This window comes from Malaclemys terrapin, chromosome 9, assembly GCF_027887155.1.
Source record: "Malaclemys terrapin pileata isolate rMalTer1 chromosome 9, rMalTer1.hap1, whole genome shotgun sequence".
NCBI lineage: Eukaryota > Metazoa > Chordata > Testudines > Emydidae > Malaclemys > Malaclemys terrapin.
In genome coordinates this window covers 66,779,320-66,800,052 of record NC_071513.1, presented here as the reverse complement: position 1 = coordinate 66,800,052, position 20,733 = coordinate 66,779,320, and the positions used below count along the sequence as shown (strand labels likewise).

Below are 20,733 nucleotides of genomic sequence, written 5' to 3'. Positions count from 1 at the left end.
AACCAACATGCTATTAAACTGGAACATTCTTCTGTAATGGTTTTAATCTCTTCCGATTACATTTTTCTAAATTCAACTTATTTTAGTAAATTGATGTTCTCTATTCTGTATGCGTTTGACACACTATAATCAAGTATTTGTTATAGAGAGAGAAAAACACGACAAAATAGTTACTTTATTTTTAGGAACAACAACTACTATGGAAAAATTTGGATCAAAGGCATAAAAATAATTCTCATCGAGAAAAATATGTGTTTAAGTTCCCTCTGTAAATTTGCACTCTGAATGTTGAAAATAGTAAAAATGTTAATTGAAGTTACAGACATAAATCTCCAAAGCATTTCATCCATTTTTCTTCTATTCATCCCACATTTTATGTATATGACACAATCCGTAATTCACAAAGCCCAAGCAAAGCTATTTTACATATCTATTAAAAGTCCATCAGGCTGTGGCATAATCTGTGTAATTAATGAATTTCATCAGCAGAATACTAATATCAAACAATGAATGGACTGAATCTGAATGGAATACTTATCAGAAAGTAAAGTCCAAGCAGTTTAAACAAATTGAAATATTAATTAGACACCTCAGATTAATTATTCAATAGCAACAAACCTACAGTTCAAAAATGTGCCATTTATATATATTTTAATATCCTGATTACAAATTTGCAATTAAAAGCCAATATAGAGTCATAATGGAACTCAAGGCCGACAGGCAAAAAACACTAAAATCCTCCTGACATTAAAACAACGTACCATCCAAAATGATGGCAGCAAAATTAAAAATGCCAGTGTTTTTACCTAAGGGATCCACCTCTGCCAAGCCTTGAAACTATGGCATATGCACCTCAAGCTGTCCCCTTCACTGACTGCTCCACTCTTCTCGCAGGCAGGGTTTTAATTTACAAGAGGATTGTTCCCATGAGAGACAGTGTTTCAATTTTAGATAAGTTCTCATTTTTAGTGGCTATGAAAGGTTGTGGATACACAGATCTGAAGACTGACATTCTATTGATCCACAAATTACTAACAGGCATGGGCAAGCTTCCTCAGACTGCAATGCCTTCCACCTTGCCTTAGAGGGAACAGAGGTAAGAGGACTCTTGAATTGTAAAACCATTAACTCTCTGACCTGGACATTCTGCTGAGAATGCCCGCAGAGTTACCAGTCAGTTAAATTTTATGGGTAGTTTTCATGATACAAACTCCTTTCTACTACAGTACAGACTGAGATCACAGGCAGAAGAATCAAATAGCCATCAAACAGTAATTATTTTCAGTCATTACTGACCTACACCCTTTTCCTACAATCTGATCCATAATAAAGAACCCTTACATCCATACAGAAAACTGCTAGCACAAAGGGGTTCCACAGAGTGGACTGATTTATATTAGTGATTTAAATCACTGAATTAAATTACGATTTAAATTAGCAAGCAGAAAACCTTGATTTATCTAATTAACTTTAATCATGTTTTGTTTTTGTACTTTCTATCTTCCTGAAGAAAGCTTGATTTGCATTGATTGGTAACCATTAAAACACATTGATTCACAACTAAGCATAACACTAAATTTGGTGTTTCTTTTTGCTGATCAGGAAGATATATACTACATCTACACTCATTTATTTAAGCAAGTATATAAGCTTAACTTATCCTTACACTGATTTTTAATTTTTATATTAGAAAATGGTGAACACTACCTATCTTATTTACAAGATTATTAATTTTTTACTTGTGATTTGTGTCAAGCTCCATTTGGATGGAAATTCAAATGCAATTAAAAATACACAAAACATTATTTAATACATTTTTGCTAAATAAAACTAAATTAAAAGTTACACTAAAATGTTTATCAAGCCATGTTTTGCATTTAAAACTGATTTATTAAACAAATGAAGTATTATATGTAGTTGGTTAATTTAACTGGTTGTTTCTGGCCCCCTTGTCCTTCAGGATTTTGGAACTAGTAGATCTCATCCTCTCACACTTAATTTCTGTTCAGAGACTGAAAGGGAAAAACAAGCTTTCCTGCCTTTTCAATGGCAAACTGATTTCTTAATTTTGAATGAACTAGCCAATGAACTGAACCAGTGGAATAAACTGAAATGAAGAAAATACTCTCTCTACACCTGCAGAAGAGACTACTGGTGGCAAACCTGGTTTCACTTCAACTAACTCTGATTCCAGGTGCTTAGCCAATGACTCAAACTGCTAAACTCATGGGAAATTTCTTTAAAACCTGGCAGCAAACATGTACCAATTAGTTGTACTTTATATTTAATTTGCATGATTTTAATAGATTATAATTAGTTTTGGTCTTAACACAGATTACAATTTTAAATAGTTTTTTAATTTTAATTCAGCTTTAAGCGCCACAGGAGTGCAGGGGTCTGCCAGCATATGGATTGCAGGTTCAGGTCCCTGGGTAGACTGAGCTAGTAGCCTTCAGGTAAAAAGCTCTCTCTCTTTTATTTAAGCACTTCCACTGAGCAGTCCCACTAAGAGGGAGTAAACCGTTTAAAAAAAGCTGTGACTTTTGCACAGTATTTTAAAGTAAAGACAAGGAACTGCAGATGCCTTTTTTAGCCATCCATCAACCTTGACTTCTCTTCAAAATATCAAAATGAAGTCTCATATCCCCCTGAAATAAATCTAGTCACCCAACATCATCATTTCCAGTTATCTTTGCAAAGGTGCTTTCTTGTATATATTATAACATAGCCAACATTCTCTGAGATGAAAAGATCAGACCCTTTACGATCTCTAAGTGGATTTGAATTATGTCTCCTTATTTTCCAAAGGAAATATCTCACTCCCTAGAGACAGATAATTAAAAATCCTATCTTAGCAATTAGCTCCTGGTTCATCTTGTTAGAGAAATTAATTGCCTGCTCAGCCCCGTGATAGAGTTATTTGGTGGCATGCAAAAGACCAAAGTCTGGGAGAAATCTCAACTGTACATGACCTAATTCACACAGTAAGTTTGATTTGTGGAGAGTGCTGACCAATGTTCTCTATTAGCGTCCATACCGCCCACTGAATGGGTGATATTTCAGCACCACCTTATCATTCTGGAAGGTTCAGTTACAAGCACCTGAAGCTCTTCTGGTTTAAGGCCTGGTCTACACTATGAGTTTAATTCGAATTTAGCAGCGTTAAATTGAATTAACCCTGCACCCATCCACACAACGAAGCCATTTCTTTCGAAATAAAGGGCTCTTAAAATCGATTTCTGTACTCCTCCCCGACGAGCGAAGTAGCGCCGAAATCGATATTGTCATTTCGAATTAGGGTTAGTGTGGCCGCAATTCGATGGTATTGGTCTCCGGAGCTATCCCACAGTGCACCATTGTGACCGCTCTGGACAGCAATCTGAACTCGGATGCACTGGCCAGGTAGACAGGAAAAGCCCTGCGAACATTTGAATTTCATTTCCTGTTTGCCCAGCACAGGAGAGCACAGGTGACCACAGAGAGCTCATCAGCACATGTAACCACGCAGGCCGATAATCGAAAAAGAGCACCAGCATGGACTGTACTGAATCTGATCGCTATATGGAGAGAGGATTCAGTGCTAGCAGAACTTCGTTCAAAAAGATGAAATGCCAAAACTTTTGAAAAAATCTCCAAGGGCATGATGGAAAGAGGCCACAATAGGGACTCGGAGCAGTGCCGCATGAAAGTCAAGGAGCTCAGACAAGCCTATCCGAAAACAAAGGAGGCAAACGGTTGCTCCGGGTCAGAGCCGCAGACATGCTGCTTCTACGCTGAGCTGCATGCAATTCTAGGGGGGGCCGCCACCACTACCCCATCTCTGACCGTGGATTCCGAGGCAGAGGTAATCTCATCAGCCACACCGTAGCCTCCCAAGCCTCCCAAGCCAGTAACCAAGACCATGACCCCATGGAAGGGACCTCAGGTGAGTTTACCTTTTAAAATATAAAACATGGTTTTAATGATTAATTTGCCCTGAGGACTTGGGATGCATTCGCGGCCAGTACAGCTACTGGAAAAGTCTGTTAACGTGTCTGGGGATGGAGCAGAAATCCTCCAGGGACATCTCCATGAAGCTCTCCTGGAGATACTCCAAAAGCCTTGCCACAAGGTTTCCGGGCAGTGTAGCCTTATTCTGTCCTCCATGGTAGGACACTTGACCATGCCAGGCTAGTAGCAAGTAATCTAGTATCATTGCATGACAAAGCCTGGCAGCGTATGGTCCCGGTGTTTGCTGGCATTCAAGCAACATCCGTTCTTTATCTCACTGTGTAATCCTCAGGAGGGTGATATCGCTCATGGTAACCTGGTTGAAATATGGGAATTTAATTAAGAGGACAGAGGTGGCTGAAAAGAAATCCTTCCCTGTAGTAAGCCAAGCGCCTTGAGGGGGACAAGAGGGGGACTGGCGCTGAGCTTTTCACGTGTGGCTAGCAGGGATCTTCCTTGATACCAGCCACGTGGTGGGAGGAGGGATAAATCGATCATCCCAGAGAATTGGATGGGGAGGGGGGAGGGTTAGTTTGTTTTCTGCTGCTGAAGGTTAACAGGAAAACCGCAGCACTCAACGAGCTTTGCTTGGTATGTGGGAAAGGAGGGCGCAGAAGCCAAAAGACAATGGCCTTCCATGGCCGCATGGAAGCCAAATTCTGTTGCCTGGACCTGCGTCTGTGATCTCTAGCAGTAAAGCCACAGGCACTCAATATTAAGAGGCAAAATGCGACCTTGCACAGGAATAACATGTGCTATGTAATGTGAATAGTGTTGTTCACTGTGAAAGAGTATAAGCATTGTTCCGTAAAATGTATCTTTTTAAAAAATGCTCTCCTTTTTTCCCTCCCTCCAGCAGCTGCAAATTTTTCAAGCCTCCCTCCTCCATCCCGAAGGCTATCTCAGATAAGGTGTCAGAAAAAAGAGGACGCGAGACGAGATGTTCGCGGAAATCATGGAATCCACCCGCAATGAAAGAGTTCATCTGAATGAGTGGAAGGACACGGTTTCAAAGTATAGGAAAGATGCCAGTGAACATGAGGACAGGAGGAGGAGAGGAGAGGAGAGACGCTCGAGAGGAGAGGTGGCGGCGAGACGCTCGAGATGAGAGGTGGCAGCAGGAAGATCAGAGGAGGCAGGATGCAACGCTGGAGCTGCTGCATGAGCAAACAGACATGCTCCAGCGTCTGGTGGAGCTTCAGGAACGGCAGCAGGATCACAGACTGCCGCTGCAGCCCCTGTATAACCCCCCTCCCCATGTTCCATAGCCTCCTCACCCAGATGTGTAAGAACGCGGGGAGGGGAAGGGGGAGTGGAGGCTCTGTGCGCCCTCCCATTCCACCCCAGTGGACAGCCCAAACAAAAGGCTGTCATTATTTTAACCTTTTTTTAGTGGCCTTTTCCTTCCCTCCGATCCTCCTCCCAAACACCACCCTGGCTACCGTCTCAGTTCTCTCCCTCTTTTTATAATCAATTAATAAAGAATACATGATTTTTAAACGATAGTGACTTTATTTCCTTTGAAAGCAAGCTGTGATCGAAGGGGGAGGGTGGGTTGCCTACAGAGAATGAGTCAATAAAAGGGGGCGGGTTTTCATCAAGGAGAAACAAACAGCACTTTCACACGGTAGCCTGGCCAGTCATGAAACTGGTTTTCAAAGCTTCTCTGATGCGCCGCGCTTCCTGGTGTGCTCTTCTAATTGCTCTGGGGTCTGGCTGCGCGTAATCAGCTGCCAGGCGATTTGGCTCAGCCTCCCACCCCGCCATAAAGGTCTCCCCCTTACTTTCACAGAGATTGTGGAGCAAACAGCAAGCAATAACAATGGGGATATTGGTTTGACTGAGGTCTGAGCGAGCCAGTAAAGTGCACCAGCGATCTTTTAAACGGCCAAATGCACATTCCACCACCATTCTGCACTTGCTCAGCCTCTAGTTGAACAGCTCCTGACTCCTGTCCAGGCTGCCTGTGTATGGCTTCATGAGCCATGGCATTAAGGGGTAGGCTGGGTTCCCAAGGATAACTATAGGCATTTCAACATCCCCAGTGGTTATTTTCTGGTCCGGGAAGTAAGTCCCTTGCTGCAGCCGTTTAAACAGAGTAGTGTTCCTGAAGACGCGAGCGTCATGAACCCTTCCTGGCCAGCCCATATTGATATTGGTGAAACATCCCTTGTGATCCACCAGTGCTTGCAGCACCATTGAAAAGTAACCCTTGCGGTTTATGTACGGGGTACCCTGGTGCTCCGGTGCCATGATAGGTATATGGGTTCCATCTATCGCCCCACCACAGTTAGGGAATCCCATTGCAGTAAAGTCATCCACTATGACCTGAACATTTCCCAGAGTCACTACCTTTCGTAGCAGCAGCTCAATGATTGCTTTGGCTACTTGCATGACAGCAGCCCCCACAGTAGATTTGCCCACTCCAAATTGATTCCCGACTGACCAGTAGCTGTCTGGCGTTGCAAGCTTCCACAGGGCTATTGCCACTCGCTTCTCAACTGTGAGGGCTGCTCTCATCCTGGTATTCTGGCGCTTCAGGGCAGGGGAAAGCAAGTCAAAGTTCCATGAAAGTGCCCTTACGGATGTGAAAGTTTCGCAGCCACTGGGAATCGTCCCACACCTGCAACACTATGCGGTTCCACCAGTCTGTGCTTGCTTCCCGGGCCCAGAATTGGTGTTCCACGGATAGAACCTGCCCCATCAACAACATGATCTCCAAAGCGCCGGGATCCGCGGTTTGAGAGAAGTCTGTGTCAATGTCCATGTCCATGTCCTCATCACTCTTGTCGCCGCGCTGCCGTCGCCACCCCCTCCTTGCCTCGTTTTTCTGGTCCTGGTTCAGCATAAACTGCACGATAATGCGCGAGGTGTTTACAATGTTCATGACTACTGTCTTGAGCTGAGCGGGCTCCATGCTTGCCGTGGTATGTCGTCTGCTGTGTTCACCCAGGAAAAAAGGCGCAAAACGGTTGTCTGCCGTTGCTTTCATGGAGGGAGCGGTGAGGCTGTACCCAGAACAACCTGCGACAATGTTTTTTCCCCCACCAGGCACTGGGATCTCAACCCAGAATTCCAATGGGCGGGGGAGACTGCGGGAACTATGGGATAGCTATGGGATAACTACCCACAGTGCAACGCGCCGGAAATCGACGCTAGCCCCACGACATGGACGCACACCGCCGAATTAATGTGCTTAGTGTGGCCACATACATTCGACTTTATACAATCTGTTTCCAAAATTTGAATTCTGTAAATTTGGATTAATCCCGTAGTGTAGACGTACCCGTAAGCGTAAACCAAGTGTGGCTGGAAGGCTGCAGTGAGAGACAGACACTCAGGGTATGGCTTGCATACTGGAAGGCTGTTTGTGACCAGCTCAGTTGGAAGCTACTTCAACAAGGCATTATAAGGCACCCAAGGCTGTAGGGTAGGGGTGACATAGCTGCTCATTAGTCTGGATTGTCCCCTGGTTCATCACGGTAAAGATTTCACTGATGCCACGGGTCATGAGCATCAAATACACCAGTGCTGGCTTTGCGGGTATCCTCTTTGCCTTCCTTTCACTTTCTGATCCAAGAGCATGGCCTATGCTCAAGGAAGTGCTGGCCAATGGTGACTTTTCCAGCTACACTTTTGTAGAAACCATCACATCAGAGTCCAAAGTGACCCGTGTGGACTGCTCTTGCAGACGTAACTTGAGCTGAGCATCCCTGGATTTGCCGAACCTAGAGAAGGATTTTCACACAGAGCATCTACCTGGGATGTGATTCTCCCCTACGCAAGAAAGGCACTAACTATGTTCGCCTTTGATGTGAATCAGTCCGTCACAAGATGGGCAGGTTTGCCCGACAGTTTGAGTCTGCTGTGAGGTATAGCTCTTGGCACAAAGCACCTCCCTCCACTTACTAGGGCATATATAGAGGAGGAAGTGACCAATGCTTGCTGCTTTATTTTGTTATGTCCAATTTAAGGAAATGGAAGTGTGAAGATTAACTTTTCTTACCTGAGAGTAGTTGAAAAAAAACTGACTGTAGTCTCTAAGAAGAGTAGCAACAAGTCGGACGCTTGCTGGGTTCCATCTTGCTGCCAAAGGTGCAAAGAGGAACAGAGAGGACTTCTTTGCCTTTTATGCCCTGGCACGGAAGAACGGGGTGGGGAAACACAGAGCATGTGCCTGGTCCCACCAGACTCTGCTATTCAAAAGAAGCCAAACTCATATGAAGGAGGCACATGCTCACCAACAGTGGATTTTGGTCTGACATATCTTAAAACAAGAAGTTTTTTTACACTATAAATTATCTGACTAAATAAATAAATGCTTAGGGTATAATGTTTGAGATATTGGAAACTGACTGTCTAACCAAATTGAAAATTTTTAGAATGCATCAATCCATACTTACCTAACTTTGCCCACGTAGATAAGTGATTAGAATCCTGATTGATTAATTGGACCTTTTATCTAAGTTTTACACTTTAACATCTCAGAACTGGATGGAGCAAATTAACAGAACTATTGGTCAAGACAGATCTCTGCTTTTTTGTGGATTCAATACAGTATCCATGGGCCCCTTAAGTTTAATTGTAATAATTCACTGTGACATGTTTCAAAAATGTAATATATTAGGGGTAAATAATACTATTCAATTTTAAACTGTATCTAACTTTCTAAACACAGTAGCAGTACATATTTGAACCTGTACACAGCCAAATATTTTTCTGAACATTATATCAGACATTTTTCACAAAATAGCATGCACTTTTCATACAGTATTCCATGTTTTAACAAGATAAAAGTTAAATTTCCTGAAAAAATGTGTGTGCATTAAACTAAATTGACTCTTGACTATCAAAGTCAAAGTACCCACAAGCCAATGGCTCACAGGACTGATGCAGTTAAAGCACATCAGTTTCACAGCCAACAGTACACAAGGGAGTGATGTGGCCTGCATCACATCTGACTGCCCTAACCCTTGATTATACCAGTGATAAATCACAGCCAAAGAGATTAATACTCGTGTTCCCTTCCAAAGTGAGGGTGTGCAAGTAATTTGTTTTCCCAAAATTTCTGCCCATGATCTTTTCTATAACTGTTTCTTTGCTATAAGACAATGAAAATTGCTAGCATTAACACAGTGTAGCCAGGGAACTATGTAGCCGGGAAATATTCTAGTCAGAAGGGAATGAGATGTGGTCTCCGCCCAAAAAAAGGCAATGGCTGGGGAGCTGGAAGCCTGAAAGTAGGCGCGCTTGCTGGACCACTGAGAGAAAACACAGGTGGAGTTGTCCTCAATGGTGACATACGGTATCAGGGAAAAATTGTTTTACAAGAAATATTTTTATACATATAACCAGGATGTGAGAACTATGTCAAATAATGAACTAACTTCTCCTACTCTTTATATTAAACTGCATCTATTTTAAGGTTAGGAAAGGTTTAATTTTCATTGCATTTGGCAGTTTCATGAGGCTATCTGGAACTCTAGTAATTGATAGGAAGTACTGGAAACCTTACAAAAACCCAGCCCTGGTCCAAATGAGATTTGTAGTCAAATTCTCTGCTGCTCTGGCCCACAAACCTGTCCCAGTGAGGAAAGAAAGAGAAAGACAAAGAAGTTTTGCAAGACATTACTTAATAACACTTAGCTCTTGTACGTTGCTTTGGATACATTGACCTCAATGCCCCTCACCATGGACTGTGGTCCCAACTTTACAGAAGGACAAATATATCTGAAGAAATAATTAACAAAAATATATTGCAGCTATTCATTCTGTCTTAGGTAATCAATATGCATAGCAAAACTACAGACTGATAGAAAAGGATATTTATGTTGGGCATTCATTTTTTGTTTTTACTTTCAGCTTTCAAAATTTTGAGGGTACGTCTATACTACATTTCAAAACTTGTGGCAGCAAGTCTCAGAGCCTGGGTCAGGCTACAGTGTTAAGAACAGCTGTGTGGATATTCAGACTCGGGCTCTGAAGCCCTGGGAAAGGGTGGGTTTCAGAGACTGAGCCAGAACATCTACACAGCTGTTATTAGCACCGTAGCGTGGGCCCAAGTCTGTAGACCCAGGCTTTGAGACTTGCTCCTGAGGGTTTTGAGTGTAGACATAACCTCAGAATGTTCACTGGGGAAAACTGTGTCTTTTGGGAACTCAATCACCACCAATGACTCAAGTACAGCATAAATAAAAAACAAACAAACTAGGGTGAAGTCTTTTTATACTGTATGTTTCTAATGTCCACTTTTGATTCTTCCATACTGCACCTCTCATATCACTGAGCACTACCTAAAGTAAAAAAGAACAAATGTTGCTGCCAAAAGTAGCGGCAACACTCAGAGAATGTCTGCAACCGGAATTGGGCCTGCTACCAGTGGAAGTGCTAGGCTGTAGGCAGTCGTAGAATGTGAAATAAAAGCACCAAGCATTCAAATTAAGTGGTTGTCATTAAAATATTTATTACACAGAGGTAACTGACATACTATATTTTTCTTTTTTACTTTGGCTTTGACCCTGGCATCTCAAATAGTACTGTGGGGTAACTGTTGGTAAATAGTAATTTTTGAATAGTGACATTGTATCTGTTTACCTCAAAGAGCTCAAATTAAAATGACACATGTGCAATCTCCCCCCACTCACCCCGCCCAAAAAAGATATTCAATGCAAAAAGAAACTAAACTGAAGAAAAAGTATTATTTTTCTCTTCGACACTAAGGATAAATGTTAAGAAATGAAAATCAAAGGTAACTTATACATGTGGAATATAAATATTTTTAGAAGTTTCAAAATTTCTATAGCAGAGGCTGGATCTGAACTCACTGAACAGAGATTGCAATTTACTGTTATCATGCAGGAAAGGAGATTTGATTAACTGAGATGGAAATTCTTTCCTATTGATGTGGAAAAAGCAGTCAGTCTCTAATGCTTCATTTAGATAAGGGACAAGAGGTTTTTAAAATCTGAAAGAGGCACTGTATCTAGTGTAGATATTCAATTAAATTGGTTCTGGTTCTTTATAAGCAGATGTAGCCCAGGATTTGCATATGAAGATAGATAATCCCTAAGAATATGTGCTGCTCTGGACTGGTATCAGAATAGGATATTTTTATTTAAACATAACATGCTAATCATAAGATTTATTATCTGTATTACTGTAATGCCTCATAGACTTAATCATTCACCAAGACCCCACTGTGTTAGGCGCTGTACAGACACAAAATAAAAAGGCAGTCCCTACCCCAAATTTACAGTACACCTCTACCCTGATATAATGCGACCCAATATAACACAAATTTGGATATAAAGCGGTAAAGCAGCACTCCGGGGGGGCGGGGCTGCGCACTCTGGCGGATCAAACCAAGTTGGATATAACGTGGTTTCACCTATAACGCTGTAAGATTTTTTGGCTCTCGAGGACAGTGTTATATCGAGGTAGAGATGTATAAGTCAAGAGACCACCAGATGGATACAGACAGATGGGGAGTACAAGAAAACAATACTAGTCAGCATGACAGGCAGTGGTCTCTAACCACTGTCAAGTTTTTTGTAGGCATCACGGAAAAGGAGAACGTTTTAAGGAGGATAATTAAGTAGTTTCGTGGATGTTTACAGGGAGCTCCTCCCAAAACTGAGAGGCAGAACGGGAGAAATAGATTGGTGACTGTTTGAAAATTTAAGCAGTGCATGATGGAGGCTGGCATAGTGGGCCGACTGGAGGTGGGCAGTGACATCTCAACTGTGAATGGTAGATGAGAAGTAGGATGGAGGTAAATTGTAAAGGGCCTTGAAAGTGAAGACAAGTAGCTTTTGTATGATGCGACTGAAGGGGGGGATGCAAAGCGGTAACATGGTCAAAGTGAAAGGCTAGGAAAATTATCTTTGCTTAAACCAAGCTATCAGAGTGAGGAAGTGGCAAGGAAATAGTGCTCTGGAGTTTGCTGGGGTAATGGTTACCTCAAAAAAGAAGCAGGACAGCACACAAGGCTTTGAGGCTGCTGTAAGCTAAGAAGAGGGATAGTGATGAAAGGGACCTAATGGGAGTTCACAGCAGTCAGACTTGCTCCCAGTAGAGAGAGGAGCCAGCTTGTAGGAAAATCCTGGAAAATCCTAGTTGACTTAGGAGGAGGAGAGAACATGTGAAAATGCTTTGTGTGAGGCCACTCAGAAAAGACAGTCAGGGAGCTGGGTCACAAACAAGATGTTTACAATGAGATATATCAATCAGACTTAAAGGTCTAGAGACTTACCAGCAATTGGGTCTAAGTTCAGTCTGAGACTGTAGGTACCAGCACTAAGTGGGCAGCTGTTTGACTCCAGATGGGTCACAAATGGCCCCCCATGACCCATGCCATCCTCAACCATGCTGAATTCTGTTCAAATACTTATGTGAATGGGGGCAAAACATATTCAACGCTCACAGCCGAAAGTATGCTGAGCACTGCAAACCAGCAGAACTTTATTTATTCCAGCAATAAAACTAACCAAGGAAGCTTCTCTACCAAGAAGTACAATGAACAAAGTAAAATTACTGCAGAATAGGAATGACACATTCAGTTTACATACCAACAGCACTTTCAACTACCAATTCAACCTGTAGTTGTGTACGAGGACATTATCACTGCCCTAGTACTCAGGGGTAGTATCTCTCCTCAAGTGCTAATCACATCTGCCTACAAGTACCCAAGATAATGTAAAACTAAGCTCCATTTATCCACCCCCTTCAAGAATGATTAAATACATGTTGAACCTTACCTACAAACAGCAGCCAAAGTCAATTGTTTTACCAATTAAATCAATTGAAGAGTTACCACCATCTTCAGTTCAATTTCCCATCTGGACCCAGGAAATGGCCTCCTAAATGAAATCTTATTACATTTTATTACTTGTGCTAAATAGCTTAATTTTTAAAGTAGATTTTTTTTTAAAGAAGTCTATGATTCTGTCACTTTGAAAAATCATCTGAATTGTCTTTTAATATATTAGGGTTAAAATTTAAAATTGCTCCAAATTCAAGAAATTGAAACTGAATCTCACACAAAATGACAACAAATTGGCCATTAAAACTAAGGCATTTATCTTAATATTAATATATGTTAATACAAAACCTATACATGGATGAGTGAGCTGGATTACAGTTGTAAGAACCATAACTTGGAATTTCTACAATTTTGTCCAATTAATCCCAACCAAAATGCTTCATTAATATAATCTGTGTGAAAAATATTCACATGCATCTGTGCACTATTACATCATTTGATTTTTACATTTTTAAGGACCAAATGAAGAGATTAAATAGCATCTTAATGCACAGGGCCTGCTATGATAGAAGCCATCTTTTCAATGACAAACTATTTTGAGTGTAGCTAACACAGTGGATTTTTTGATAATTCAATGACCCTCTAACTTTATCCAAGCAGTAGACATGCAAAAGAGACTGCAAAACAACAGACTGCTACATGATTAATAATAAAACTTGGACAACCGTTCATGGCTGAGTGAAGAGACAATCAACCATTCCCAGATAGTTGTTTTACACACTGGATGCATAACAACAACAATAGTAATTTCTCTCTCTCTAATTTTGTTCATGCACCATGCCTCAGCTCTCACATATTTGGAAATGTTACAGTAAATGTCAACATGGAGAGAGAAATGGTAAAATCCAGGATGTTTACCTTCTAGACACCAATGTACAGTCGATCTCTGGTCTTTTTGTTTTGGGAATGGCATAAAGTGGATATCTATCCCCATGGCGAATCAACACGTGGACAGACACAAGCTTAAAATAATGTGGTGCATGACCTATGTGGAAGGAAGAAGTAAAATTAAACAGCAATCTTAATCCTCTCCATATGTTTTCCAATTCTACTATTCCAAGTAAAAAAGCATGCATTATTGTTAATTATCTGTTGTTTTCAACATTGTATTCAGTGCTTAGAGAATATGGAGGAGAGACAGTCCTTTGTCCTGAAGTATTTATTTCAATTTAAATAATAAAAAGACATCTATAAAGGCTCTAGGCGCCCAACACATAATACTACAATAGAACCCCAGAAATGTTAGAATAATTATTCAAAAAGAAACTCTGCTACCATAAAGCTCCTTTCCTTCCCTTCTTTAATCATGCTGGGAAGCATACCCACAGCCCTCTCCAAAAACCCAGTTCAGCAGATGACTTTTCCAGCATGCCTAGAAAATCACCAAAATGTGGACTACTTTGGATCAAAGTATTGGTTTTTTATCTTTACCTTACGTTTACTTTCTAAGGGGACTGACTGATATAAGCACTTAACTGACATTAGTGGATGATACAAAGGTATAGTGATTTAAGATGCTTTGTGCCATACTACGGGGTGAGCAGTCCAAAAAGTGTCTTCCTCAACTAAAGATAGAGGCTGCTTTCCCCTCCCATCATTATCTCTTTCCATGGTTCTCACCAATCTAACCTGTCATTTCTGGGGAAGCACTCCAATTGCTTATGTCCCACTTTGAGACTTCAGCATTAACATATTCAAATTTCACACCACTAGGACGTGATTACACGGTTTCCAACAAAATACTAAATATTTTTAAACAACAGCTACAATCTATATTTTCTTTCCCTGTCCCCCCGTCTCTTTGTGGATCTTACATACAATTTAACTGTCAGAAGAACCTTTGTAGATCTCCTTTAACAACCAACTCCAAAATCAAAATACACAATGAGGGGAAGAAGGAACTGAGCATTTTTGGCAACTGAATATATTTCAGCAGCCAGTCAAGATGTTTGTGGCTAGCTCCAAGTTCTAAAGCATTTACAATGCACACTTAAAATCACCATTTCCAGTGCCAACATGTAGGACCTAATAATGAAATAAACCCTGTCAATTGCCTACACCATGTCTGACAGCCTACCTTCCATGCTGCGTTCAGTTATGCTAGGAACATTACAGTAAACACGAGCTTCATAAATAGGATCAATTGCAGGGGGTTCAGTCAGAGGATCAGGCATTATTCTCTTTCGGCTCTTAGGGTTCAGCCCATCTTCCTTGACTGGGTTGACTGGGATTAAGTGCACTAAAAGACATAAAATTAGCAACATTTGTAGTAAATTAAAACTGGTCATTACATCCATATTACTATTTTAATAATGTGCAAAATACTCAGTTGTAAAAATTGGTTATTTTACCAGGAAATGGACTTCCATGAAAATCAGTCACACTAGACCACTGGGTTGTGTTCATTCTGTCAATTTTTGATGCCGTTACATAACGAAATCAGGAAGACCCTAAAGAGCTCTCTTGCATAGGCAGTCTTTAGAGTAAGACACTGAAATCTATTTGGACATAAGAGTCACTGTTTTTTGTCATTTGCACTCTTTTCCTTGGAACTACTTCTTGTGTTGGATTTTTCCATGGGGTGATAAGAGCAGCAGCAGGACTAGGAATTTAAAAACCTATATCAACAGTCAGTGGATAAGACATGACTCATTATCTCCCATGACTGCTGATATCCTGACTCTTCAGCATAGACCCTGAGAGGTCGGGCAGGAGTTGCTAAAGAAGAGACACACATCTTGGTAAAGAAACTTGTAGCCATGGGACTATTGGGACTTTCCTTGGTAAAAAGCACCAGAGCAAACAGTTTAGGAAATTTAATATTTAGAAAAGGAAATTCACCATATAAAGGGGAAAAACAGATTTTGGTCTGTTCTTTATGGGGATGGGAATGACTGAATTTCCCCAACTCTTTTTATTCTGAAGTCAGGTTTAATAGCTCAGGATAGTTTAACTCTGTTAGGCCCTTTTGACAGTAAATATCACAAGCATTTACTTCAGAAACTTCCTCGGTTGCTTTTCACTCTACAGAGTATCTTAGTTAGAAATGTTGCTTTGGTTGCCTGCCTGGAGACTACTTCAGACAGGGAAACGACAACAGATTGTTGGCTTTATATTTCATCATCTCCTTGGAAACATCAGAAGTCTTGACTGCTAGTAGTACAGAAAGAACACCCAGTGAACAGGTCTAAAGTACCCTTATTACACTTCCAACAGGTCATCTTTTTGTGAGTGGCAGCCAATCTTGTTTTACACATAGGACAATTTAACCCACTGAAAATTTTCAGTACAAATGGTCATCAATTTAAGGTATGTTGTGATGACTGGGGCCTTGGGAAGTGCAATGTATGGAGAAAGTAGTACATTTTAGTTTTGATTGTTTTATCTACCTAATTTATGATCTAGTAAATAGTGAGAATGGCAAAAACAATACAGGAAAATCACATTAGTCCAGAATGGTTAGGTGATAAGAAAAATTTAGCTGAAGTAATTTTTTATATCCCAGAGTATTTCTCAGCCCAGGGATCAAGCATGGCCTAACTACTACTTGTCATGCAGGATCACTTCTTGCCAATCAGCTATCTGCATGGACGCACTTTCGCCGGAGGATCAGTGACTGCTGTCCAACTGGCAGTCTAAAGCTGCAGTGTTTTACATGTGAAGCTAGCTGCAGTGGGCTCACATATTCCTAGACATTTCCCTTTGAAAGCTGTCTCCGCAGCTAGTCTCATGCTAATCAGTGTCCCTCTGCAGCCCTGGGACGGCTCCTATCGAAAATTCATAGATAAACTCAAGTAACATGTTTTTAGTAAACTTTGATTTTACAATTTTCAGATATCACCCTCTTCCCCCATCCAGACTTTTTGTTTACTTGTGCAATAAAATATTCATAAGGATGTCAAAATATATCTAATAATTTTTATTCACTTTATAATCATTGAACTTGAAACTGAAATGCTGTACACAAATGAAGTCTAAAAATAGAATTCACTCATGTTGGATGATAGCACAGACTTTTTAAATTGGAAAAAGTCATTAAAATATATGAGAAAAAGCTAAATTACATTAAATCATGCATGGTGCCCACAACATCTCAGTGTCCCTTTCACAAGAATGTAAGAGATATGGATTTTAGAAATATACAGAAAAATTACTTAGTTTAACTATTATGGATTTACCCAACTAAAACAAAAACAAAAAGTCAACAAAAGTGAATATTAATGTCATTGTAAAATGCCCTTGGCAGTATCACACTAAACTGAAAGAGACACAAGTCAGCTCAAACTTGTATTGTGAAACAAAAAATAAATGGAAATATTTCTCATAGGTCTTTGGATCTGCAAAAGCTTGTTTCTACAAAATCCAAATTTTGGACAAGGTTGAGTTGACAAAGTCTCTTCAGATTGCCTAGGTTTGAAGATTATTTTATGTAGTAAGCCCTCAAAGACTGCAGCCATAATAATGAACTCTCAAGGCTTTGCCCCTGCCAACATATTCTTTTCAAAGAGGGAAAGATTTTTCTGATTGAAAATGATGGGAAAAGTAGTTCATATTGTTCCCATTAGTCTTCAACTGCAAAGAGGGGAGACTAATTTCAAAACTGAAGGTTTACTGATTTTCTGTCCGTGGTAATTCCTCAAATCACATCACGACTGTGAAGGGCACTGATTTTAGAGGTACATTTGTTCTGTGGATTGGCTGGTGTGTTGGGTGCAGAAGTGGGGAGAAACAATACCAAGTATTTAAAAGGTGTACTAAAATGCAACCAATACAGAAAACGTTTAAGAGTCCAAGTCAAAATAATTAACAGAAGATGCACATAGATTTAAATAATTAAGGTACTATAGTCTACACACATTAAGAAGGTTTAAAATTGGTTTCTCTTCATCCACCAAAGCCAAAGTTCAAGTCTTTCAGATTCTGTACTGCTCCAGCTACTGACATGGCAACATCTATGGTGACTGGCCCTGAATTTCACCTACTTGTGTTTTTAAACTTATTTATAAGTAAGAAAACCCACAGAATTAGGGTTGGCGCAATCTACGAATATGGAACCTTTGGACTTTGTGGGATAGGAAGGGGGAACTGTTGGTATTCTACTCTCAAGGCTCAATTGCCACCTCCAGAATTTCCCTACTCACTGCGTCCATTTTTTCAGGTCCTCCCATATTAAGATTATTGCACACTGAGACTTTTAAAATATTGCATTAAAATATTTTTAAAGATATTAATAAGTTATCATTAGTCTAGTCAACATCTCTTGGACTGCTGACTGAGTGGAAAGGAACTTACAGTAGGATTTGTATGGCTATAAATCTCAAATCAGAAGAATACACTTAATTATACTAGTAAGATTATACTACCAGCCTCTGTAAATGCACATTGTTGAAGGAGATCAAAGTAGTTCCTATGCCTAATAAAACAGTTAATGGAGGACTTCAATTACCCCCATATAAATTGACCACATGTCCCAAGGAGACAAGGTTTAGACAGATAACTTTCAAATGCTATAAGAAGTTAGTTGCTTTTTAGAACAGCTAGTTCCAGAGCACACAACAGGAGACACTTTTATCAGTTTAGCCCTAAGTAACATACAGGGTTGGTGTAACTAATAGGGAACACAATATAATTAAGTTCAACATCCATTGGTGGGTAGTTGGGGGGAAATCATACCAACAACTAACACAGTGATACTATAGCTAAAGTAAAAAAAAAAAAAAAAGTCAAAATCATTAGACTTAGCTTTGAAACTATTAAGTATAAGATAACAAAGATGATGTGTAACCCCTTAAAGCAGAAAAAAAATATTTAAGTATACTAGAAACAGGAAGCCAGAATCAGGGAGAAAAGAGAGCAATAAAGAGGAGAATAAAGTCATTGCAGAGAAACAAAATTATTTCTTTACATCAGTCCTTACCACAGGGGATATGGGGGAATTACCTGCCACAGGCGTACGCTATCCAGTTAACAAAGATGAGGTACTACCAAAGACTGAAGTATCAAAAGAATTAGTACTGGAACAACTGATAAATTAAAGAGCAACAAGTCACCAGGATCACATGGAATACACCCAAGAGTTCTGAGGAATTTAAAAATCAAGTGGCTAAACTGCAAAAACGAATATGCATTCTCTGAAAACCAGCTGCAACTCTGCATGATTGGATGGTAGCAAATGTTTTACTTACAGACCAGTTGACAATGGGCTGTCCAAAGTTTCTGTACAAGGACTAGTATTGCTTAATACATTTATCAATTATATGGAAATGGGTGAACAGCTGAGTGGCAAAATTTCCTGATGACACAAAATTATTTAGATTAGTCAAGATAGAGAAAACTGTTAAGAACTTTGGAGGGACACAGCAAAATCAGCCAAATGAGCAGCCCGACCACAAATGGAATTCAATTTTGACAAATACAAGATAATAATGCACATTGGAAGGAATGATCTGAACGACTCATACAAATTGAGGTGTCTAAATTAACTGTAAGCACTCAGGTTAAAAAGACCCAGGCGTCACCCCTGGACACTAATGTGGACACACTTTAATTTAAATTTCTGTTCAATGTGTAGCAGTGATCAAAAAATCAGATTTTTTTCCTGAACATGTAAGGAATGGGATAGGAAAACAACACTGAAAATATTATAGTTCCATTATATCAGTCTATTATATAAGCCCTCAGTTGGGATATTATGTTCTGTTCTATTCATATATGGGTTTGATCTGGTATAGCAATTTCTATACTCCTAGTGGCTGTATACAATAAGGTTATTTCTACTTACCCAATGTCAGAAGTGAACAATAAAAAAATACTGTAATTTAAATACCTGTTTGTGACTTTTTTTAAAGTTTCAATTCTTCCCCTCCCTCTCTAAATGATTAACATCCACTCCCACTTTGCCCTGTGCAATCTCAGAATTTCTCTCAATTGTTTTCAACTTCTCTTTTTTCCCTCCCCTTCTGCCTTTTCTCTGTCATCCTTTCAGTCTGATGTCTTTATTATTGTGCCTTTTTCCCTTTTGATTTCATTGCTTGTACTCGTCTATTCCCTAACTGTCTAATCCTTCTTTGCATGCATCCCCCTCCTCCTCCCACTGCCTTGCTCCTCCCCCACTCCCCAATACTTGGCACACAAATTTTATTTCTCCAACTGTGCCACCTCATCTCTGCTCCACATGCAGCAGCTATTAAAAGCTCTTAGAAGAGCAGCAGTTTTCACTGTCAGTACTCCTTACTGAAACTCCTACTCCTCAGTGCCAACGCTGTCTCTGCCTGAGCAGAGTTATTGACCAGTAAGCCCATGGCAATATGGGGTCACAGGAATCGCTCCAGCAAGTAACTCATGGAGTTGGCCACCTAATGTTGTCCCATCTCTTGCTGATTTTTCTGCTGTAAACAGATATAAGGTTAACTCTCTACTGTACAATGTATTTTACATTACAATAAATGGCTATGACATATTATAGTTATTTTTACACTATGTGAATTCAGCCTCTAGTGCTATCAATATAATGCATGGTGTACAGGATCAAATGAAACTGAGCTAAATGTATCTCTGTGGTACAGTCAGTTCTCTGTCAGTGCTCACATTTGCAAATTTAGAGCCCCAATTAACAGTATTTTAGAATAAGGCCCTTATCCTGCCAGGACTTAAGCATTTCTCTTGTCAGGAGAGGGACCCAAAAGTGTAAGATGAAAATTTCAACATATTTAATTAATTTGCTATCTGAGCATTTCCAGAAGTCAGTGCAATTGATAAAAGGCAGATTTAAAGTATACTCTTGCAGGTTTTTGGAAACCTCACCTACACTGAAACTATGCTATAAAGACGATCTATGTATATCATTATTATAAAAACACCTTGACAACAGAGATGAAATTTAAATAGCTTAGAAAGTTCACAACTTGTAAAAAATGTTTAAA

General features: G+C 40.1%; 1 protein-coding gene across 1 annotated transcript in view; it reads right to left on the bottom strand.

Annotated features, from left to right (window-relative positions):
* PXYLP1 (2-phosphoxylose phosphatase 1) overlaps positions 1-20,733 on the bottom strand; it is an 87,860-nt gene that overhangs the window by 17,909 nt on the left and 49,218 nt on the right. The window contains exons 3-4 of the mRNA XM_054040374.1: positions 14,889-15,050; positions 13,670-13,796 (exon numbers count right to left, since the gene is read on the bottom strand). Of these exons, the coding sequence (XP_053896349.1) occupies positions 13,670-13,796; positions 14,889-15,050 (289 nt within the window). The remainder of the gene's footprint in view (positions 1-13,669; positions 13,797-14,888; positions 15,051-20,733) is intronic.